At 39.8% G+C, this 18648-nt stretch overlaps 1 protein-coding gene across 1 annotated transcript in view; it reads right to left on the bottom strand.

Moving 5' to 3' along the window:
- Positions 1-2059: 2059 nt before the first annotated feature.
- brinp1 (bone morphogenetic protein/retinoic acid inducible neural-specific 1) overlaps positions 2060-18648 on the bottom strand; it is a gene marked incomplete at both ends in the record, with an annotated part of 76989 nt that continues 60400 nt past the window's right edge. The window contains 3 exons of the mRNA XM_083983298.1: positions 2060-3200; positions 11845-12067; positions 16156-16392. Of these exons, the coding sequence (XP_083839424.1) occupies positions 2060-3200; positions 11845-12067; positions 16156-16392 (1601 nt within the window). The remainder of the gene's footprint in view (positions 3201-11844; positions 12068-16155; positions 16393-18648) is intronic.

Raw genomic sequence — 18648 nt, 5'->3', positions numbered from 1 at the left:
GTTGTTTAAATCATTCCTTGAACTGTGACCATTGTTTTCAAGAGGTGATGAAGTTGATGATTTGAAAAGTGGTTTCTGTTTTCATTGTTGTTCCTACCCAAATTAACCTCAAAACCCACAGTTGTTCTCCTAAAATATATACAGTAGCAAACCTCTGCTTATAGCCAACCCCACAAGTAGTCTTACAACAATGAAAAAACAAAAAAACAAAATTGACTTAGAAGTACACACAAATTGAAAGATAAATGCCCAAAACAACTGAACTATAGCAACATCAAGAGACTAACAGACTACAACTATGAGGTTTTAGTTCGGAGCTTTTACACTGGGATGTTTTCTCCAGAGTTTGGGTGACAGTGGAAAATATTAAGTCACCTTTGTGAATGTCAGTGATGACTAAGTTACAAGACGGGAAAACAAGATGGGAAACCTTGCCTTTCTTGTTGTTAACAAACATGCAGTAATGGACTGGACCTACAAAAAGCCATTAGTAATATCAATGTTTCAGCATCTTACTACCCAAATAAAGAGTGACCAAAAGTAGATACTACAGGTAGTGCTTAATATTTAAGTTTGATGCTTGAAGAACAAGTTGCAGCTCTGTTGATGTTTCCAGCAACATGCAAAAAAATAAAAATAATTCAATTATCTGGAGCGGAAAAACAGACATTTTTACATGTGGCCATAAAGCTTACAGATAACTCACTGCCAACAAGGTATTTTAAGCTTTAATACAACCATTTCTTCTTCTTATTTTTTTTTTCCTGTGACACAACATTGAAATTCAATGGCTTTCAACACAATTTATATCCAACATAAATATGCCCTCTTCTCATTTGCCTTTTTGCTGCCTTCTTATCTGAAATCAACTGAGATTATAAAACAAAAACATACAAATGGGACTTTTTTTTTCTCCATGTAATGTAATAGGTGAAACAGGTGAACTTTATGTCTTACTTATGTCTACCTCAGGGAAGTGTATGGCTTTAAGTTGTCTTGCAAATGTGCCTGAACGATGAATGTTTACATTTTGCTCTTGGTGCTGAAAAGCTCCACAAATCAGCAGTCACAACATGTACATTTTGCAAAGCTGTACAAAATAGCATTGATTGTTAAATCTTCAGACCACAATATTGCACTCACGCACCAGGAGGTACTGCCTTGTGAAAAACACAGCTTGAATTTCAAACACGGGAAGAAGCGCTCCAAATGCAAGATTCAGCTTAGACTGGAGTCAATCTCAAATGACACATTCAATTAACGAACAGCAATAAGCATCAAGCCAAAAAAAAAGTATGTGCACACTTGCACACTCACATACATACACATTCACCCACATATATATGTATATATAAACAGCTGGCTTTTGTTATTTGTCATGACTATCCATTACTGCCCTGCTGTGTGCCTTATGTGTCAAAACAATGACAGAGTGCCTCATAACTCACAAAGAGCAATGTAGATCCACTGTGGGTTTGAAATGGAATAAAGAGTCTATAAGTAATGTAACTACTTATTCTCTAGGGCTATTTAATCCTTACAATGTATAAACATCTTTAATATTAAACTGTCCATTATGTCTGAAATATTTTGCACATTAGCTGAAATAAAAGGATATCTGGTCTGCCCTTGTGTTATGTCATTATCCTTTAAAAATGTTTTTTTTTTTTTTTCTCAGTAAAGAATGGCAGTTTCAGATATAACCTTTGATCCCTCAGAGTAAAATCAAGGCCTCTTTTTCACCAGTACATAGATTTAATATTTCTTTTTTTTCACTCTCTCTTTTAAGTTCTTTTAGGGAATGACAGACATGCTGGGACAAATATGATACAGTCCTTATAGTGGTTCCATTAATCTTCTTTATCCGCCTGAAATGCTTTTCATCACTGCCTTTTTCCTTTTTCTCTTTAAGAATTCTGCTTACAAAGTTAATATTACATCAAAAGGCAGAAAAGGTCCAAAATTAAAAAGAGAAAACAAAATTAAGATTAATATCCCCTTATAGTTCATTTGTTGGGTTGTTTGTGTTTAGTTTGCTGTCCTTATTTCAGTGTAATGTTCAGCAGAGTTTAGCAGTCAGATGATCTGATTGTTTTAGTATCTCTGTGCTGTACATGTCCAAAGCATGATTTACTCGAATCATCTCGCTGTTGTTGAGCTTGAGCCTATGCTTTAGCATACAAGAGAAGAGGTCCAGCTGGGGTTTGCCGGGGGCAGATGGAGGGGCTAGGCGGTTAATCCGATCCCTAATGTCCAGAAGCAGGAGCATAACGGATGAGGATGAGTAGAACTGAGTTCCCTGTGTGTACGACTGGTTAACCTGCTGCACAGCGCTGCGGAGCAGGTCGGCATTAAAGCGCAGGCTGTAGCCGAACACTTGGATATCAGATATTTTTATGTAGATCTGGCGCTTGTTGGGATCTGCAAGGTCCACTGGGCCCTGTCCTGTGTCGTTGCGTAGACCGGTTGGGATCTTAGCACGGCTACGTAGGTAGATGTGAACCGTCTCAAAGAAGGTCTTCCATCGGTTGCCCAGCAGGAGAGTCCAGTTGAAGCACTGGGAGTTCTGCAGTCGCACTTTTTCCCAGCGAGGGTAACCATGTTCACCGAACGGCATGCTCCAGCCTTCTGAGTGACTGCCACTGAATGGGTTGACGTAAACAAAGAACATGGGGTCAATACTGCTATTTCGCATCTGGCAGATCTTCATCGACAGACCGATTATCATGTGGAGGTAATCCATCCGGTTTTTGTTACTTTTCAGAGTCAGGGACATGCGCTTTCGCCATCGTGGGTCAAAGAATGTCTCCAGGCGGATCTCATTACTGATGAAAGTAGTGTGAATATACAGTCGTGAATCCATTTTCTGTAACAGGTACTTGAGTTCCAGGTCCTGGAAGTCCAGATCAGTTTCAAAGCTGATGAACTGCTCACTACGTTCCGAGTCCACATTCTGGGGCTCACAACGACCACGATACAACTTGTAGCCCTTGTTGCAGGAGCCGCATTGTGAGATGTTGGCGAGGCTGCACATGGCACAGCTGTTGTTGCCTCCTATGACACAAGGGATGGGTCGCTGGCATAGGGTGACACCTGTGTGGCACACGCATGTCCTTTGGCTCTCCAGGAAGGTCCCCCAGAACCCATTCTCATTGCAGTACAGGAAGGACTGAACCCTGTTGAGCCACTGCATCACAGACCTAGACAAGGAGAAGGGAAAAAATGGGATAGAAGCATTAATAGTGGTCAGATAGAAATTACATCTAATTTAATATTCGAGTATAAAACCTGCTGTGAAGTGATTTTGGGAAGATAATTCTGATGTATCAATCTCAAGTAGGATAAAGTGTTAGTAAGCTGACTTATATAAAACAAATAAAAAAAATGTGAACAGCACTTTGTTAAATGGTGGTAGGAATGCCAAACGAAAAACATTTCACAAGGATAGTGGAGAGGATGATTTCCTCCCTTCAAGAAAGAAGAGTTGGGTTATTTAACTCAAATGGAAGACATTACTTGCTATTCTTATCTTGTCTCTTCATTTCCCCTAAGGCATCTTCTCTTGTCATCTTGACAGTCCTGGAACTTCTTCTCTGACAATAGGAGGTTAATTCTGAATCCTGATTTTTTTTTTAGAGAGGAGGGCTAGCCAAGGTTAGCTTGACATGTTAATGAACTTAAACATTAACTATGATGGATGACATCTCAGCAGGCCAGAAAGCCCCAAGCTATACCCAAAATGAGCCCAGAACAGATCACCTATAGAGGACAGTGGAAATGCACTAATAACCCTGGCTTCATACTGATGGGACAAAGTGATGGTGTGCTACAATTTCCAGTATCTTATATCCGGACATCTTCTCCTGAATATTATACTGGCATTTGAGGCCAGCATTTATGGAATTGTAAATATCAACATACAGTAAAGTAGACAGCAGCAGTAATTCTTTGTCTTTTAGTCTTGGACAATGAAAGGCGGAACTCCATCTGTAAATTGTTCTACTGTTGATTTAAATCACTGTGGTAATTTCAATATTGTCTATTGTTATTCAAAAATCCTCAATTGTAATGCTGTTTCTCGGTTCCATTTCTTCTTTCCCTTTCTCTTGAGTGTCCTGTTTGAAATTCTTGGTTGGACCAATGTTACAGATGTAGATGCAGGGACCGCTTGAGAGAAAAAAGAGAGGGAGAGAAAAAAAAACACTATTTCCTTGCACTCAGAATAATAATAGCTTCTTAACTCTGATTGGCCCCTTGTTTTTGGCAGGCGAGAATGGGTTTTGGTTACTATTATAAATCTCCCAGAGTGTTTTTGTTCTTGACAAATAGTTGTGTTTTAATGAATATTACATTTTCTGCACAGAAAGTGACCGAAAGCAGATGTAGTGTTTTACCAACCATTCATAATTCAGCACTGTATAAGTCATGGGAATTTTTGATAATGGTTTATTAATAACGTTAAAGAAAATAAATAAATAAATAAATGATGTGACCAATTTTGCAGCCTTAAAGAGTTTAAGAAGCTCTGAAATGTGTAAGAGTATGTCGTCAGCATAACACTTTTTTTTGGGGGGGGGGGGGGGGGGGGGACTGCACCACCACGAAGGAGAGAATTCTCTCAAAAGAGTCAAGTGATGTTGAAGCTATAATGAGGAATGGTGTTGAAAATAGAGTAATTGCATTAAAACAATATATTTAGGAGCAAATCGACCAGTTATCCTACCTGAATGACCATTGGAATAATCTCTACACATTAATGGCTGGATGTGTTTGTGTGGATGTGTATGTCAGTTCCCATAAAACTGAGACATAATCCAAATAGGTTATTCCGGAGGGGTAAACCAGTATCTTGTTATCAGCATCCATTATGCTGACCTGTCTGTACAAGTCTTGTTCTAAACACAATTAGTGTATCAGAGAGACACTTGCATGATTAATAATTGGTGCAACACCAGAATATCAATAGCCACATTAAATATATCAAGTAGAAGAAAAGAGATTTAATCACTGAAGTCCAGGAGAAAAAAAAGGATACTTGGTGCTGCACATCCTGCATACCATGTGCAGCCCAGCCTGAATAATTTACAGTGATAGGTTTTTTCAGGAACTTCTTTTAATGCTTCAAAGTTCAGAAAAGGAAAAGAAACGATGAAACCTTGATAATATTCCAAAGAACATAACTTCATACAAGAGGATTTAAAGGTGTTATTTATCTGCCAAAGATGAAGTGTAGTGTCTCTAATTAATCTACTTAAAGCCATATCTTTGATTTAGTACGTCTGAATTTTGCCAACTTTCACTGGCAAAGTTTTTGTTTTGCACAGGTCAGTTGGTTATTGTCTCTATGAACAAAGGTGGACTGGAGAGGGAAATTTCTCTTCATATGTAATCTGGTGGAGGAGAAACAGAATAGATAATGCTGATCTCATTTTATATGTCAGAGACTATGAATTTTCTTTTTCTCTGTCCAGTGCCTTGATTTGAGTGTAAGAAATGGTGTCTGTGAACAAATGTTTATGTCTTCAGTGTCCTTTGAGTGGAATTGTTGTTTTAAGATTTGCATTGCAAATGTGTTTTTTTTTCTTTTCTTTTATCTTGCTCTGCAAATATTTTTGTGCGATAGAAAGTGCCTCGTCTTGGTTGTATACTTTGGTTTTTGTTTGCCATGATATTTGTTTGCAACATGACATTACAGACTGTGAGAGAGCCTGAAAGCCTCTGACTCATGCCAAAAACCACGAGAGCTGGCAACTCTTAAATATAAACTACCCTCAGATGTGAATTTTTTCATGTATTTTGTTGTACTCATGTGGAGCTGCTATTTCTTGAGCTTGTTTGCTTATGTGTGCTATCTACTTCTGGCTCTTCCTGAGAGATGAAATGTCTTAATCTCCTGGTGCAGGCAGAGTATTTGTGATTTTATATCACTTTCCACTGCAGTGTTGCAGTTTAGCCCAGAGAGTCTTCAGAGAGATGGATGTATCATGTTATCTCTCTCCAGCTTGTGTTTGCTGTCCACTCCAGCATAAATATAAAAAGGAGCTACCAAGCAGAGATGTACCTACACTAGGTTTACTACAGTACATACCATGGTGAAACATTTGAATAGAAACACCTCCAACAAAAATTTGTTAGCGTTGTTATTACTTTCAGGGGGCAACGTGAGCTCAATGCATCACTCCTACCGTCTTTTGCAGTTTTGTTTTAATTAGCCATGAGGGAGCCAGAGCAGCAACTGTCCTCCATGACAGTCTTGCTCCGAGCTTTATAGCTACATACTTACTTGCTATGCTTACATTAGCTAGTTGGTCTGCTGCTACAGTAGTTTCTGGGCACTGTTGTAATATTTATTGAGCCAGCAAACAAGCATGCATTTTACATAACTGGCCAAGAGAAAAGTCGCTGCCTCGAAGGTACGCACATCATGTTCCTTCTCACAGGTGTGCTTCAAATGCATGTGGTGGTGAAACACAAGCATTTGACTTTTCAATTCTGACACCCAAAAGGATTCAGAAGGTGTATTAAAATGGCTCGTGTCCATTCAGTGTTTGTACTGTATGTGTGTGTGTGATTGTAAAGCCCAGTCTGATCTGGGGCACCTAGGCCCAGTGCTGCACAGGACAGATGAAAAGGCCCAGGATTCAGCAAAAAAGATGTTTCCTTGTGCATTAAAACCTGTCGTGTGTCGGTTTACTGGAAAGCCGAATCGGAGCCAGAGCATTAAGCCTGCTCCACTGCTTGCTGTTACTGCTGTAAGTGAACCACTTGAACATCTCATTGTAGACTGTGTGGCTCTAAATCTGGTTGTAAATATCTTCTTATGGAGGGTACTGGATATCCAGCTGCTTATCCACTGCGGTCAATAACAACTAAAGCTGTTGTAAAGGCCTTGTCTGGATTCATTTCTGTTTGGTGTCCCAAAATCTATCCAGTGCAAATTTCTCTCTGTCACACATTTGGCCAGGTGTTAAAGCTTTTAGACATAAACCACAACCAGACCGCTCACCAGCCTGGCTGCAGAGGTGTGTGTGTTTGTGAATTTGTACGTTTTCTTTCTTTCATTGATGTCAAAGGAGCCTGATTCTGAGGTTCACTTAGATCTAGAACACCTGGGCCCAGTGCTCCCCTAAGGCCCAGCCTTCAGCATGGCTCCTGCCCACAACCCCATTCTGTTTTGTTTGGCCTTTGGTTTGTTTCTACACCTTACAACACCTCTCACCACATTGCACATGTATACACCACTGATGTAACCAACTCTCACACCTTCCAAACTATTTATGTTTATTTTATATTTTGCAATGAATTATTTAATTTGAAGGAATTCATGTGTCCATGAATTCCATTTCACCAAGAATAAATTGTGTGACAAAATCTAAAAATACAGACAATATGGTATATTTAAAATAATTTGTAATAAACCGTCAGTCAGTCTCAATTGGATTGATGGTGTCCACCACAGTTGCCAAGCATAACTTACTTACTTCAATTTGTAAGGTTTTATAAAATTGTCTCAAACATTAAGGATCCCTATTATTTTTTATTGGCTATTCATTATTGAATTAGCCACAGGCCCAGTCAAAATGAATCTTTTTTTTTTTTTTATATCTAATCTATTGGAATCTATTAACTCTTGAAATATCTAGTCTGAAATACTGAACTGATATACTGTATATTCTGTCAAACAGCTGCCTCCCTCAATAAGCTAGTTGAGTACACCATGCAGCCAGTTTTTTTTTCTTTTTTTTTGCCTTATTTGTTTCCATCTGAAGCGCTGGCTTGGCTCAGATTCGACATAGGAAATTAAATGAAAACACGCTGAAATGGACGCTGGTTTCTGTGTTTGCTCTGTGTTTTTAATAGGGCATCAAACAGCCCTGGTACTATGATAACATGCATCATAACTTCTCCCTATTTAGGCACAAGGACTAGAAAAGAGAGAAAGAGAACATCAGAGCAGGAAAGAGGAGTCTGCCACTGGAAAAGTACAGAAAAGAAAAAGCAGATGGGCCATACATTTTTTAAAGGCACAATAACAATGTGAGAGTGTCCCATAATTTGGTGATTCCATTTACAAGACAAAACTAAATAGCTGGTCAGGATGTGTATAAGCAAAAGGTTGAAAAGTAAGACCTGTTAATGTAGTGTCACATCAAAATCCATTTAAATTAGGACAAGCTAATTCATCATATGAAGGGTACCATCATATTTGTAAATATACTTGACTTTGAATATGAATAATTAAAGCCAATGCATAGCCAGAATGCAAATGATTTGGCTGGGAGTGATGCTGCGTCATATCTGTCACTATTAATCATTTACACCAAAGACAAACTGCTATGTTCATTCTACTTGAAGCAAGCCGCTATACTCATTACAGGAAATGCAATAGCAAATCCAATAGAGTTCACGTATAAAGTTTCCACACAGTTGCTGCAGTGAGTGTTCACAGCAAGAATTTACGATGCTCGTAATGAATGGATGGATGGCTTGTGGTGAGGTAAACGCACACACACACACAATGATAACGAGATATGCTATTGTAATTACGGACAGCCAACAAAGGATCTGGTGCTGGCCTTTCATTACCTGATGTAAATATGTTTATTGTCCGGCCTCATTTAATATGCAATGGTGAAGGTACAACGGGATTTAAAACTTAAAGTCTTTTTTGGATTAGTTTGACTTGATAACACAAGTTTACATCTTAATAATTGCACTGAGCAATAAACATCTTCCCCTTTGTTCCATTTTGCATCCATAATTTAATTAAACTAAAACGCAATAAGACCACAATAATATGGATGTCCTGATAGGGTTGGACGTAAGAAATGAAATGACACTAAAGAGGACCTGCCCTATTCAGAATGCATTACCTCTGAATATATATTACAGTACCGCTGGACATTTCCTCTATGTTTAAATCAGTTATGAATATAGTACAGTGCATTATAAACATATTCACAGATATATCTGCACTAACACTGTTTGCATGATAGATGTGGGTAATGGAATAGCTAGTAGGTCACTCAGATGAAATGAAATAAACATTTGCTTGTGAGACCCAACTCACCTCAATGAGTGAATTAGCTGTCTTATCTACAGTAGGTTTCCTTGGCAACAAAGGATAAGCAAAAGCTTCCTTTGGAATAACACATTAATGTAACATCATGAAGATACCGGACTGAATTTAATTGTGGTTCAGAATAAAAATGGAGTTGACTTCAAAACCTAACCGACTTATTGACATTGTGATGTTTTTGACTAGAATATTGATACCGGTGTTGTGTTGACATTAGACATTCTTCTTATTACCTTTCTAGCACATTGAATAAGACAGGCTTAGCAACCTTGCAGCCATGACAAAGACACAGCTCTCTTTGTGTCCCATTGTCGTATTTCATATCAGCACTTCCAAAAACTACAGAGCTTTCTTATTGGATTTAATGAATCTGAAGGTTGACTTTATGAACCATCAATACTCTGGGTGTGTTGGTTACCTTGACTCCCTTTTCAGAGTCAATGTAACTACAGAAAGATGAAGTGCCTTAGTAAGTTGTGCTGCCGTGTGCCAATGGAACAGCTTCAACGCACCTTGGTATTGATCCTACAAACCACTGGTGCTCCACTGGAGGGATGAACACCATTCTTCAAAAGTTATTCCCTTGTACTGTGTTTTGATGATGGTGGTGAAGAGCCCTCTCTGACACATTGATCTAAAATCTCCCATAGCTATTCAATGGGGTCGAGATTTTATGATTCACATCATTTTCACTCATCAAACCTTTCAGTGGTCTCTTGGGCTCTGTGGATGGAGGCTCTGTCATCTTGTTTCTCCTCTCATTTTTCAAGTATTTACTTATTTTGTCACCTCTTTGCATTTCTCCTTCCACCCACTCTAAACTGATACACTGCAACTCAAAGTAGAACATCTGAAGATAGGATGGTTCTGAATGGTCCCTGAAGTCTATGATATTCAGGTTTAAAACAAGCAAGATAGTACAGACCCTTAGGAGCCAATGCATTTACGACTTGTTGATCTAACATGGAGCCGAGTAGTGTTAAAAACAGTGGCATGCCAGTGAGGTAAGCTGTGATCCAAGTGACCACTGGGGCTTTTACATACATAGCTCAGCGGATCTCTCCCAGTAGAGGAGCCTGGATTGTGTTAAAACCGCTGGAGAAGTCAATGAACATGATTTTCCACAGTGACTCTCCAAGTGGGAGTATGCACAGAATAGCAGCTGGATGACAATGTCATCCTTCCCATTGTGGGCCTGATGTATGAACTGGAGAGAATCCAAATGGTCCCTCACAAGGGATCTGGCCTGCTGTCATTCAGAACCCTGGTGTGCCCATTCTTGGCCACTGGGGCCAGGCAAGATGTTTTTCACATCATCATCAGCAGACTCTCTGCCTCTGCAGTCTCATTGACAGGTTGAAGATGTGCTGGAAGGCCTCCCTGAGGTTGTTGGCACACACCTTGAAAACACTTGGGCTGATGCTTTATGGGCCTTCAGCTTTGCTTCAATTCCCTCATCCTTTGATCAGCTGTTATATGCTACCCAGAGGAGAAGCGAGGAGAGTCCCTGCTGGTGTTAGGGATTCATTTGTCTTGAATCAGGCACAGGGAAAACACAGGTAGACAGTAATGCAGCTGACTAATGGGAAGCGGTTGACAAACAGAAATAAGTAATCACACACAAACCTTTAAAGGACAATTCCGGGAAAATTCAACTCAGGTGCTGTATTTTCCTAACATTTTAGGTCTAAAAGAAGGAATCTGAAGATTTTCAGTTTAATTGCTCCTACCCATTACTTTTCATAACACACAAAGAAAAGGGCATGATGGGACTTTGGTTGGAATTACACAAAATAATTCAGGAATAAGAAAACATTACAATAAAATAGAAGAAAGTTCATAACCCCTGTGTAAGGTATAGACCACTCACACATGCGTGTGCCAAGCACACTCTCATGCACACAGTGGTGATGAAAACAAACAAGTCCTCCATCTGATGCAAAGCCGTCTCACACAAGCAAGCAAATAAACATGCTGCTCTTATTTCCAGTGCCATCAGGCACCCTTGATGTGTACTCCATGGAAGAGGAAGCGCATACTGCGGCTCTTTGATAACACTTCAGAATAAACCTTTGCCAACTCTCACACAAATGTGGGTGTGCTCCTTTTCTGTCAGTGACAGTTCACAACTGCTCATTTTCAGACCACTTAAATGAATATTTTACAGATTCAGATTCCATTTACATGGTGACATCCCCTACATGGAACAGTTTTAGGGGTGTTTCATGTGGCAGTCGGAAACTTATATGGCATATTTTGCATAGTGTTTTCAGATATTTGCGAGAGCGAATGGGGAAATTCGTGGCATTTCAGGCGGTGCTGACACCATGGCACATCCACAGCAAGGCTCTTAAGCTGCAACTGCAGTAGGTGGTGACAGATGTGTGCAATGACCTATCAAGAAAACTCCCACAGCTACATTTTCTTTTCAGACTGCACTATGAAATACAAGAGTGAGCAAGAGTGCTTTAGGCATGTGCAAGCCTCAGCACTAAGTTGACTTGATGGACAGAAACAACAGAACCATAAGTTGAAATATATAATGGATGACATAGTTACTGTGCATGCTTCAAGAGCTAACAATCAATATAGACCCCTACACATCATCTCAGAGAAAAAAATTTCCTTGAAAGACATCGCTCCTCTGTGGGATGCATTTTCACATTTGCCTTTCCAGCACTTGGCTAAGCAAAGCTTTGGTTTATATTGCAGAGTAAATCCACATCCAATTTCCGTCATGATGTAGAGGTCGTATTTCTACCCACCTCTCCCTAGGCATCTGGTGGTTGGGGTTGTGGTGACAACGGATGCTGAGGCCAAAAAGCTTGCGGGCGGTGCGCTGGATCTTGAGCCGCTGAATCTCCAGGGAACTCTGGAGGAGCCTGTAGCGGGCTTGCAGGTCCCAGTCGCTGCCCCATAGGAGATGCACACTGCCGATGGGCAGGAAGTGAGTGGAGGGCAGCCTCTTCAGGAAGGACTTGAACTCATCTGTGTAACAGAGAGAGATGGAGTGAGGGCGGATTGCAAAACATACAGGCACCAAGTGGGAGGGGGAAGTGGTGGTGTGACAGAAGAAGTGGCAGATTAAAATGTGGATTTATTTAACTTTAATACATAGAAAGTGCTGAGTTAGGGAAAGGGGATATTGCTGCTCTTAGTAAGACCAAGCAAGACTTGGTCTGAGAGGTAAATTGCAATGAAGTTTTCAGACCAAAATTACCCAAATAAAATATAGGGAAATCAACAATGCATGTACCTATGGATATTAAGAGGGTATGCAAGAAAACAATTGTGAGTGGGCTTATTTTAGAAAAAAACAAACAAACAAACACTCATTTATTTGTTCAACAATAATCTCACAAAGCATCCTGGGTAGAATTATAAACAAGCACCATATTGTGCGCAGGAGTCACACTGGTGTGTGACAAAACTCTTGAATGTGTTAACATCTAGTCTCCAACTAAAATAAAAACATTTATTTAAAACAATCTATTGAAAATGTAATGCTGCAACTACCAATATGACAGTCTATGTGTTTTAAAAGAGCCCATGTTTTAAGTAATATAAAGAAACAGGCAGGCAGGCAGTCAGATAGATTGACTATAATTATAGGAGTCCATTAAAAATAATAGTAAAATAAAGCATTGTACATTGCACTCTTCTCTTGATGTTTCAGAAAGGTTTGTGCAGACAGGGGGTTACAATGTAATAAGAAAATAATTGCAAAGGAAAGTGCTTTCATATGCATTTTCAGTTTATGTGGCAGGAGGACATAAAATTGTTGTTGTGAGCAAAATGTGATAATCAATAAAGTTTTGTCTGTGGTTCACTACAAAATGGTCAGGGACTCAACATCCCTCTCACTTCAAAACAAACGAGAAAAGAAGAAAGTATATTTCTATATTTTCAGACGGGGCCGTGAGGTCAGTGAGTACCCAGAATCCTCCTGACCCACCTTTGTCACAGGTTGCTCACATAACATCCAGCTGAATGTACCTGGTTTACTTGTTCGAGTTGCATCTATTGTGGGGAGAATTAAGACCTTGGGAGCAATAAATGCCCTCTTGTTCCGTACTCCCACACACTTGTTGAGGAGCAGCAAATTTGTTCTTAGTGGTGCAGATCACTATCCTTGTGTTCCACTCGCTGCCTCTGATCATTCGTGCTTGTCTCCTCCCTGGGCAACGCGTGAGCCCAGCTCGCTGACCCTTGTTTTCAACACTAACTCCAATTATTCTTTTTAGCAACAATGGACGTGAAGATGCTTCTGAAACTCCAATAGAAAATGCACAAGGACAAGAAATCTTTTATTCGGAGCGCTAATTAAATGAGTCCTGACTCAGAGTTGCTCATTATTGTCTTAAATTTAAGCACATCATTAGAAATAATAAGTCAACAATTGCAGATGCAGAAAATGTCTCCTAAGCAATGGCAGCGGTCAAGCTCAAAGGTAGCCTCATCAATACAACAGCCTCTACTTTGACTGCAGATTTTGTCTGCTTTGTCCACAGTCAAATATATATATGTCAGTGTATAAAACCCCCAAGGGTAAATAATATTTGTTGTGGAGGAAATGACAACACAAATACTCTCAGAGAGAAAGCGAAGCTTCTTCACACCCAGATCCTCATAGTGAAGACATGTAAAGACCTGTACAGTATGCCAGTACCCGCCTACAGACCTATGCAAGACAGTTTAACAGCATTAACCACAGAGCTCAGAGCTCTTTCTCAGCCGCAGCCGAGAAATGTCAGAATTTCCTCCACTCTCCTTCCAGGCATGTCAAAAGTTCCCTTCCCCTTTTTCTTCAAAAGAAGCCAGATTCTTTCTCCTCCCCTGTTTTCAACTTGCCATATTCCTCCACCCAGTTTTCAGTGATGTCAAGCACCGCCTTCTCCCTTATCCTCGAAAAGCCGGGTGTCTTCTGTGCCCAATATTCTGAATTATCTGATTCCCCTCACTAAAAGAAAAATCCATTATCAAGTCGCTGCCCAATGCCAGGTCAATAGTTGCCAAGTCCTTTCACATAAGCATTAAAGCCTTTAAGGATCCCCTTCCATGACACAGATTCCAAAGAGTCCACACAGTCTCCTTGAATGACTCTTATCACAAGTCACCCAGAACACCTTATCTAAAGATTACAGCTCTCAGTGTAACTCCACTTCGCCCCGTGTGCCATTACATCACAATTTGTTGCCTCTCCATACCCATACTCCACTCAGTCACCATCAACATTTATGTTGTAACTATGCAACACAAAATGTTACATTAAAAAAAAAAAAAAATGAAGAGGGAAAGAAAAGGATGTAGCACTCCACTCACCAAACCAATCAGACTATCTAGCAATCTTGAGGTGTCTAGTACTTTTTCCAAAAAAAAAAGTCAAAAGAACATCCAGCTGACATGTGGTAATTTTCACTACAGTGGGAAATCATGCACATTATCTGTGGGAGTGGAGGATGCTAATATCAGTCATGATAAATCAAACCACCTCTTTTCCTTCCTTTTAAAAGTAACAGACTAGGCCAAAAGTTTCTCCCAAGAGAAAACCAGGAGTCTTTGTAGAGGAGCTTCTGAACATAATTACCATGTGCAGCAGAAAAGTCTCTTGACAGCATGTATCTCATTTTCTTAGCATTTCACTTTGGTAATAATAGTGGTTACCTGCCCAATCATAAGTGTGAGCCCCCCCTCACGACCACCACCACCCCTGTATAAAGACCTCATATCAGTGCTGACTTTGCCAACGTACTGTACTCCACTTAAGACATTAAAGCCCCACTCCAACGTTGGTGTAATCATAGTGAGTCACTGGAATGCTAAGTAGGCTGAGGTGAGAAAAAAAACATCACTATACAGTCACACATGGCACACACAACATAAAAAGCTGTTAATGTCAATTTGGCAAGTCCACAGCACATCCCTCTGGAGTAAGTACGTGTTGAATTTATTATCACCCCCGTTTTTACATGCACCTACAGGCACATAGTGTGAATTATAGAATACAATATTATATTCTAAGGTTTTTAGATCTGCTATAAGTATATAAATCAAGGAAATTGTGCTGTCCGTTCTTTAAATTAAAGACAAAGCTTTAAAACTTTGGTTAAGCACCCCCCACACAGACTCTCTGACACTAAGAGAGCTATCGATTCCTCTATTTCTTCTTTTGGTTAGTGTGTAAATTGCATTTTGGACCTGCAGTTCAGGCCAGTTATATATTTAAATAAATCCCTCTTTGGCCTCTTTACATGCACTTCATTTTCAAGCACCCCTTCACAGATGTGCTGCACTCAGTGACCTCCATGACTCGCATTAACTTTCCTTCTCTATGGGCCATAAATATATTTATCTGTTGCTGGCAGGTTTTATTGGGACACTTGTATATCACATCAATAATACATAGAGCAAGGTGCCTTGCCATGTACCAGCTGGGCACAGTTGTGTGCTTGTCCTCACCCTGCCCAGTATTCTGCTGTCCCCTGTAGTGTCTGCATTTGCATTCAGCGAAAAATTTGCATAGGGGAGACTATTACTTGCCATGACATTCAAGCATTTGACATTATGAAATCTGTCTTTGTTATATATTATGCACAACAAATCTCTATACTGTACATCAATTACATTTCTTTCTTTTTTTTGACAATGCATATTAGACATGAGGAAATCAATGTTTATCTCTGGTCTGAAACAGGAACTGAACCCTTGTATTTAGTGTGGGAACATTCTCTGCAGATTCATGTACCTTGACCTTCACACCTTCTTTCTGCAGAAAAGCTTTGGTTTCTATTAATTATGTAGATTTGTCTGTGAGCAAGAGAGATCTAAGATGCCAGATTATGAAACATGTTTATTTAAAGCACAAAGAAAGCACAAAGAAAACTGCAAGACTATGAGATGACCTTAACTGCCAGAGTTTTATAATAGGAATTGGTCCCTTCTACAAAAACAAATCAAAACAAACAAACAAAAAAAACGCTACACAAGTAAATTAAATGCAGTTGCAATTGTTGTTTCTCGAATACTGTTTACATAATCATCATGGTAAATAAAGATTGTAGAAGTTTATGTCTTACCAGAGTTCTCAAAGTCTTTATAAGAGGCAGCCCATGACTCAGACATCCCCAGCAGGGTGTTCTCCATGATCTGGATGTCAGTGATGGGGCAGTTGCACTGGGGATACTCCTCGGCGCACTGGCAGATGCACTGGTTGTTACGGCACACATACTCTCCCTCTCCATTGCACATAATGTAGCTTAGAGCTGACTGGACAAATTTCTCCTGCAGGTATTCTGGGAAAATGACCTGAAGACCTGCAACAAAGGAAAATAGGAGGTTTTAGTGGAGGATAATGATAGTGCATGTAAAAGAAAACCTTATAGAATATGATATGAAGCATAATTGAAGAAAAAAGTGCTTGTTCAATTTTCTTCACATTGAAAATCGATGAAGCAATTGGACACAGAAGAAATCAGAAAAGCGCGTTTGTCATGCTTTTTTACCCTATATCTGATTTTTATGTCTTTAGAAAAGCTCAAAACAAGATCTAATGAAAAAAAAATCATCAGAAAAATGTGCAGAATACCAAGAAAACAGGCAAATCATATATTTGCGTTCACCACACACAACACAACATAAACAGTATATCTTTAACGGTATAATAAACATCATCGAATGGGGTCAGAAAGTGGGGGGTCCACTGTGTGTGTGAAGAAGTTTCCAGAATGCGAAAGAGTGGCTGTGAAATGGTTGACTGCCCTTCCAAGATTGCTTTGTGTTATAAGCTCTCATTTATTTTTCTAAAAGCTGTGTTCAACTTGAGCTGTCTCTTCTGTGGTGGGTCACTCATGATGTGACAAACTATAACAGTGATTGATGCCTGCTGTTTTGTGCTGTGCTGGTTTATTTTTTATTTTCTTATTTTTTGATGTTTTTTTTGTTTTTTTTACTGTGTTGATGCTTGTATTTGCTTCGTTCTTGCAGGATGCTGCTAATTATACACTAATGACAATCACTGGTTTTGTAATCTGGAGTCCAATTTGAAGCTGACGCTCAGAGTACCTCTTCACTCTCAACACCGACAAGGTATTAATAATTTTTAGACTCTGAGCCAATCCATATCTCACTCTGGGGATCTCATAGAATTGAAGCGTGGAGAGCTAACAGTAAAGGCTTTCTCTTCAGTCCAGGCCTGGGAAAATAAATCCCTAGCTCTACAAGCCACTGGATTGGAAAAGAACTAAATAGATTTTTTCCTTGTTGTATGAAACAGCATCTTGGCGAGGCAATATTTTCTTAATAGGTTTACTCGAGCACAAACAGTGCTTCAGCAGAAAAATATGCAACCAGGAACCAGAACTTCACATGTTATTGAATGATGAATGATTGCATTATTTCCCCCACTCACGTATTGTTTTCACCCAAAGGTGAAAATAGGAATCCATTTATGCAAAATCAACATAATGCTGCTGAAATGAAAGGGAAAGTAAGCGTATAATTCCATACTATACACATGAATCATTTTCAGGGCGTTGTCATGCATTAAAACGGTATCTCTTATTATGCATGTGGCAATTATTGGCTAAACCGATCACATGTGCGCAATTTAAAAGGGAATGCTGGTATTTAATGCAGTATATGCAAAGATTAGGCTCTGGAGACAAACATCCACCGAGCGTCATGGAAACTGCCTTTGAAGGAGATTGAGATATACTGTGATTGCGTTATTGTTAACCCAGCAATGTTTGTCAGTGTTAAATTCAATAGTTGAGTCATGTTTTAATTATTATATAAATTAAACTTAAAATAACACCTCTGCATTTACACTCCCCACTGTGCAAATGTTCTCTATACTAAACAACCATTACTATAACATCATCATACCTTTATTTAGATCTAAGTCAGTTCCCTTCTTTTTCCACACCTCATCAGAACCACTGCCCATCAGTGATGAAGGGAACAGAAGGAGGGAGGGATGGAGGGAGTAAAGGGGATGGATAGATCATGTCTGACCACAAAAGAGTTGGGTTGCACAGGGCTTTTTCTCCATCAGGCCTGTCTGCGGCCCCTGGATCCAATATTCATTTAGCTTGATGTATTCCTGGGCTTGAAACTTTAATGTGATTTGTGGGAGAATCCAGATGGCAAGTTCACGGATCAACGCTGCTCACTGACAGTGCTGGTGCCAGCGGCCGGGTGCACAATAACACAGAGTGCCTCAGCCCTCCCTCTTTCTCTATTCTGTCTAACCATACCTACCTAACCCTATCAACACACATATTCCTTTTTTTTCTTTGCTATATATGAATGCATTTGTGTTGGGATATTGCAGAGGGAACCATTTGATATACTGACACACGGGTCAGTACTATCACTCCTGCGATCTCTTGTTTCCAGTCTCTTCTTCCCACTATGTCTCCCCCTCTTCTCTTTCTATGCCTCCCTCTCTCTTACCTCCTAATGTCTCTGTTTTCTGTACACATCTTGTCTGTCTTACTTTATTACAGTCACTCCTACTCCCGCCACACTCGTGCGCATGCCCCTTGAATCGCCTTACCCCCCTCCCTTCC

The sequence above is a fragment of the Trachurus trachurus genome (assembly GCF_905171665.1).
Source record: "Trachurus trachurus genome assembly, chromosome: 12".
Classification (NCBI taxonomy): Eukaryota; Metazoa; Chordata; class Actinopteri; order Carangiformes; family Carangidae; genus Trachurus; species Trachurus trachurus.
The sequence above is the reverse complement of the archived record's forward strand: the minus strand, read 5'-3'. Positions and strand labels throughout refer to the sequence as shown.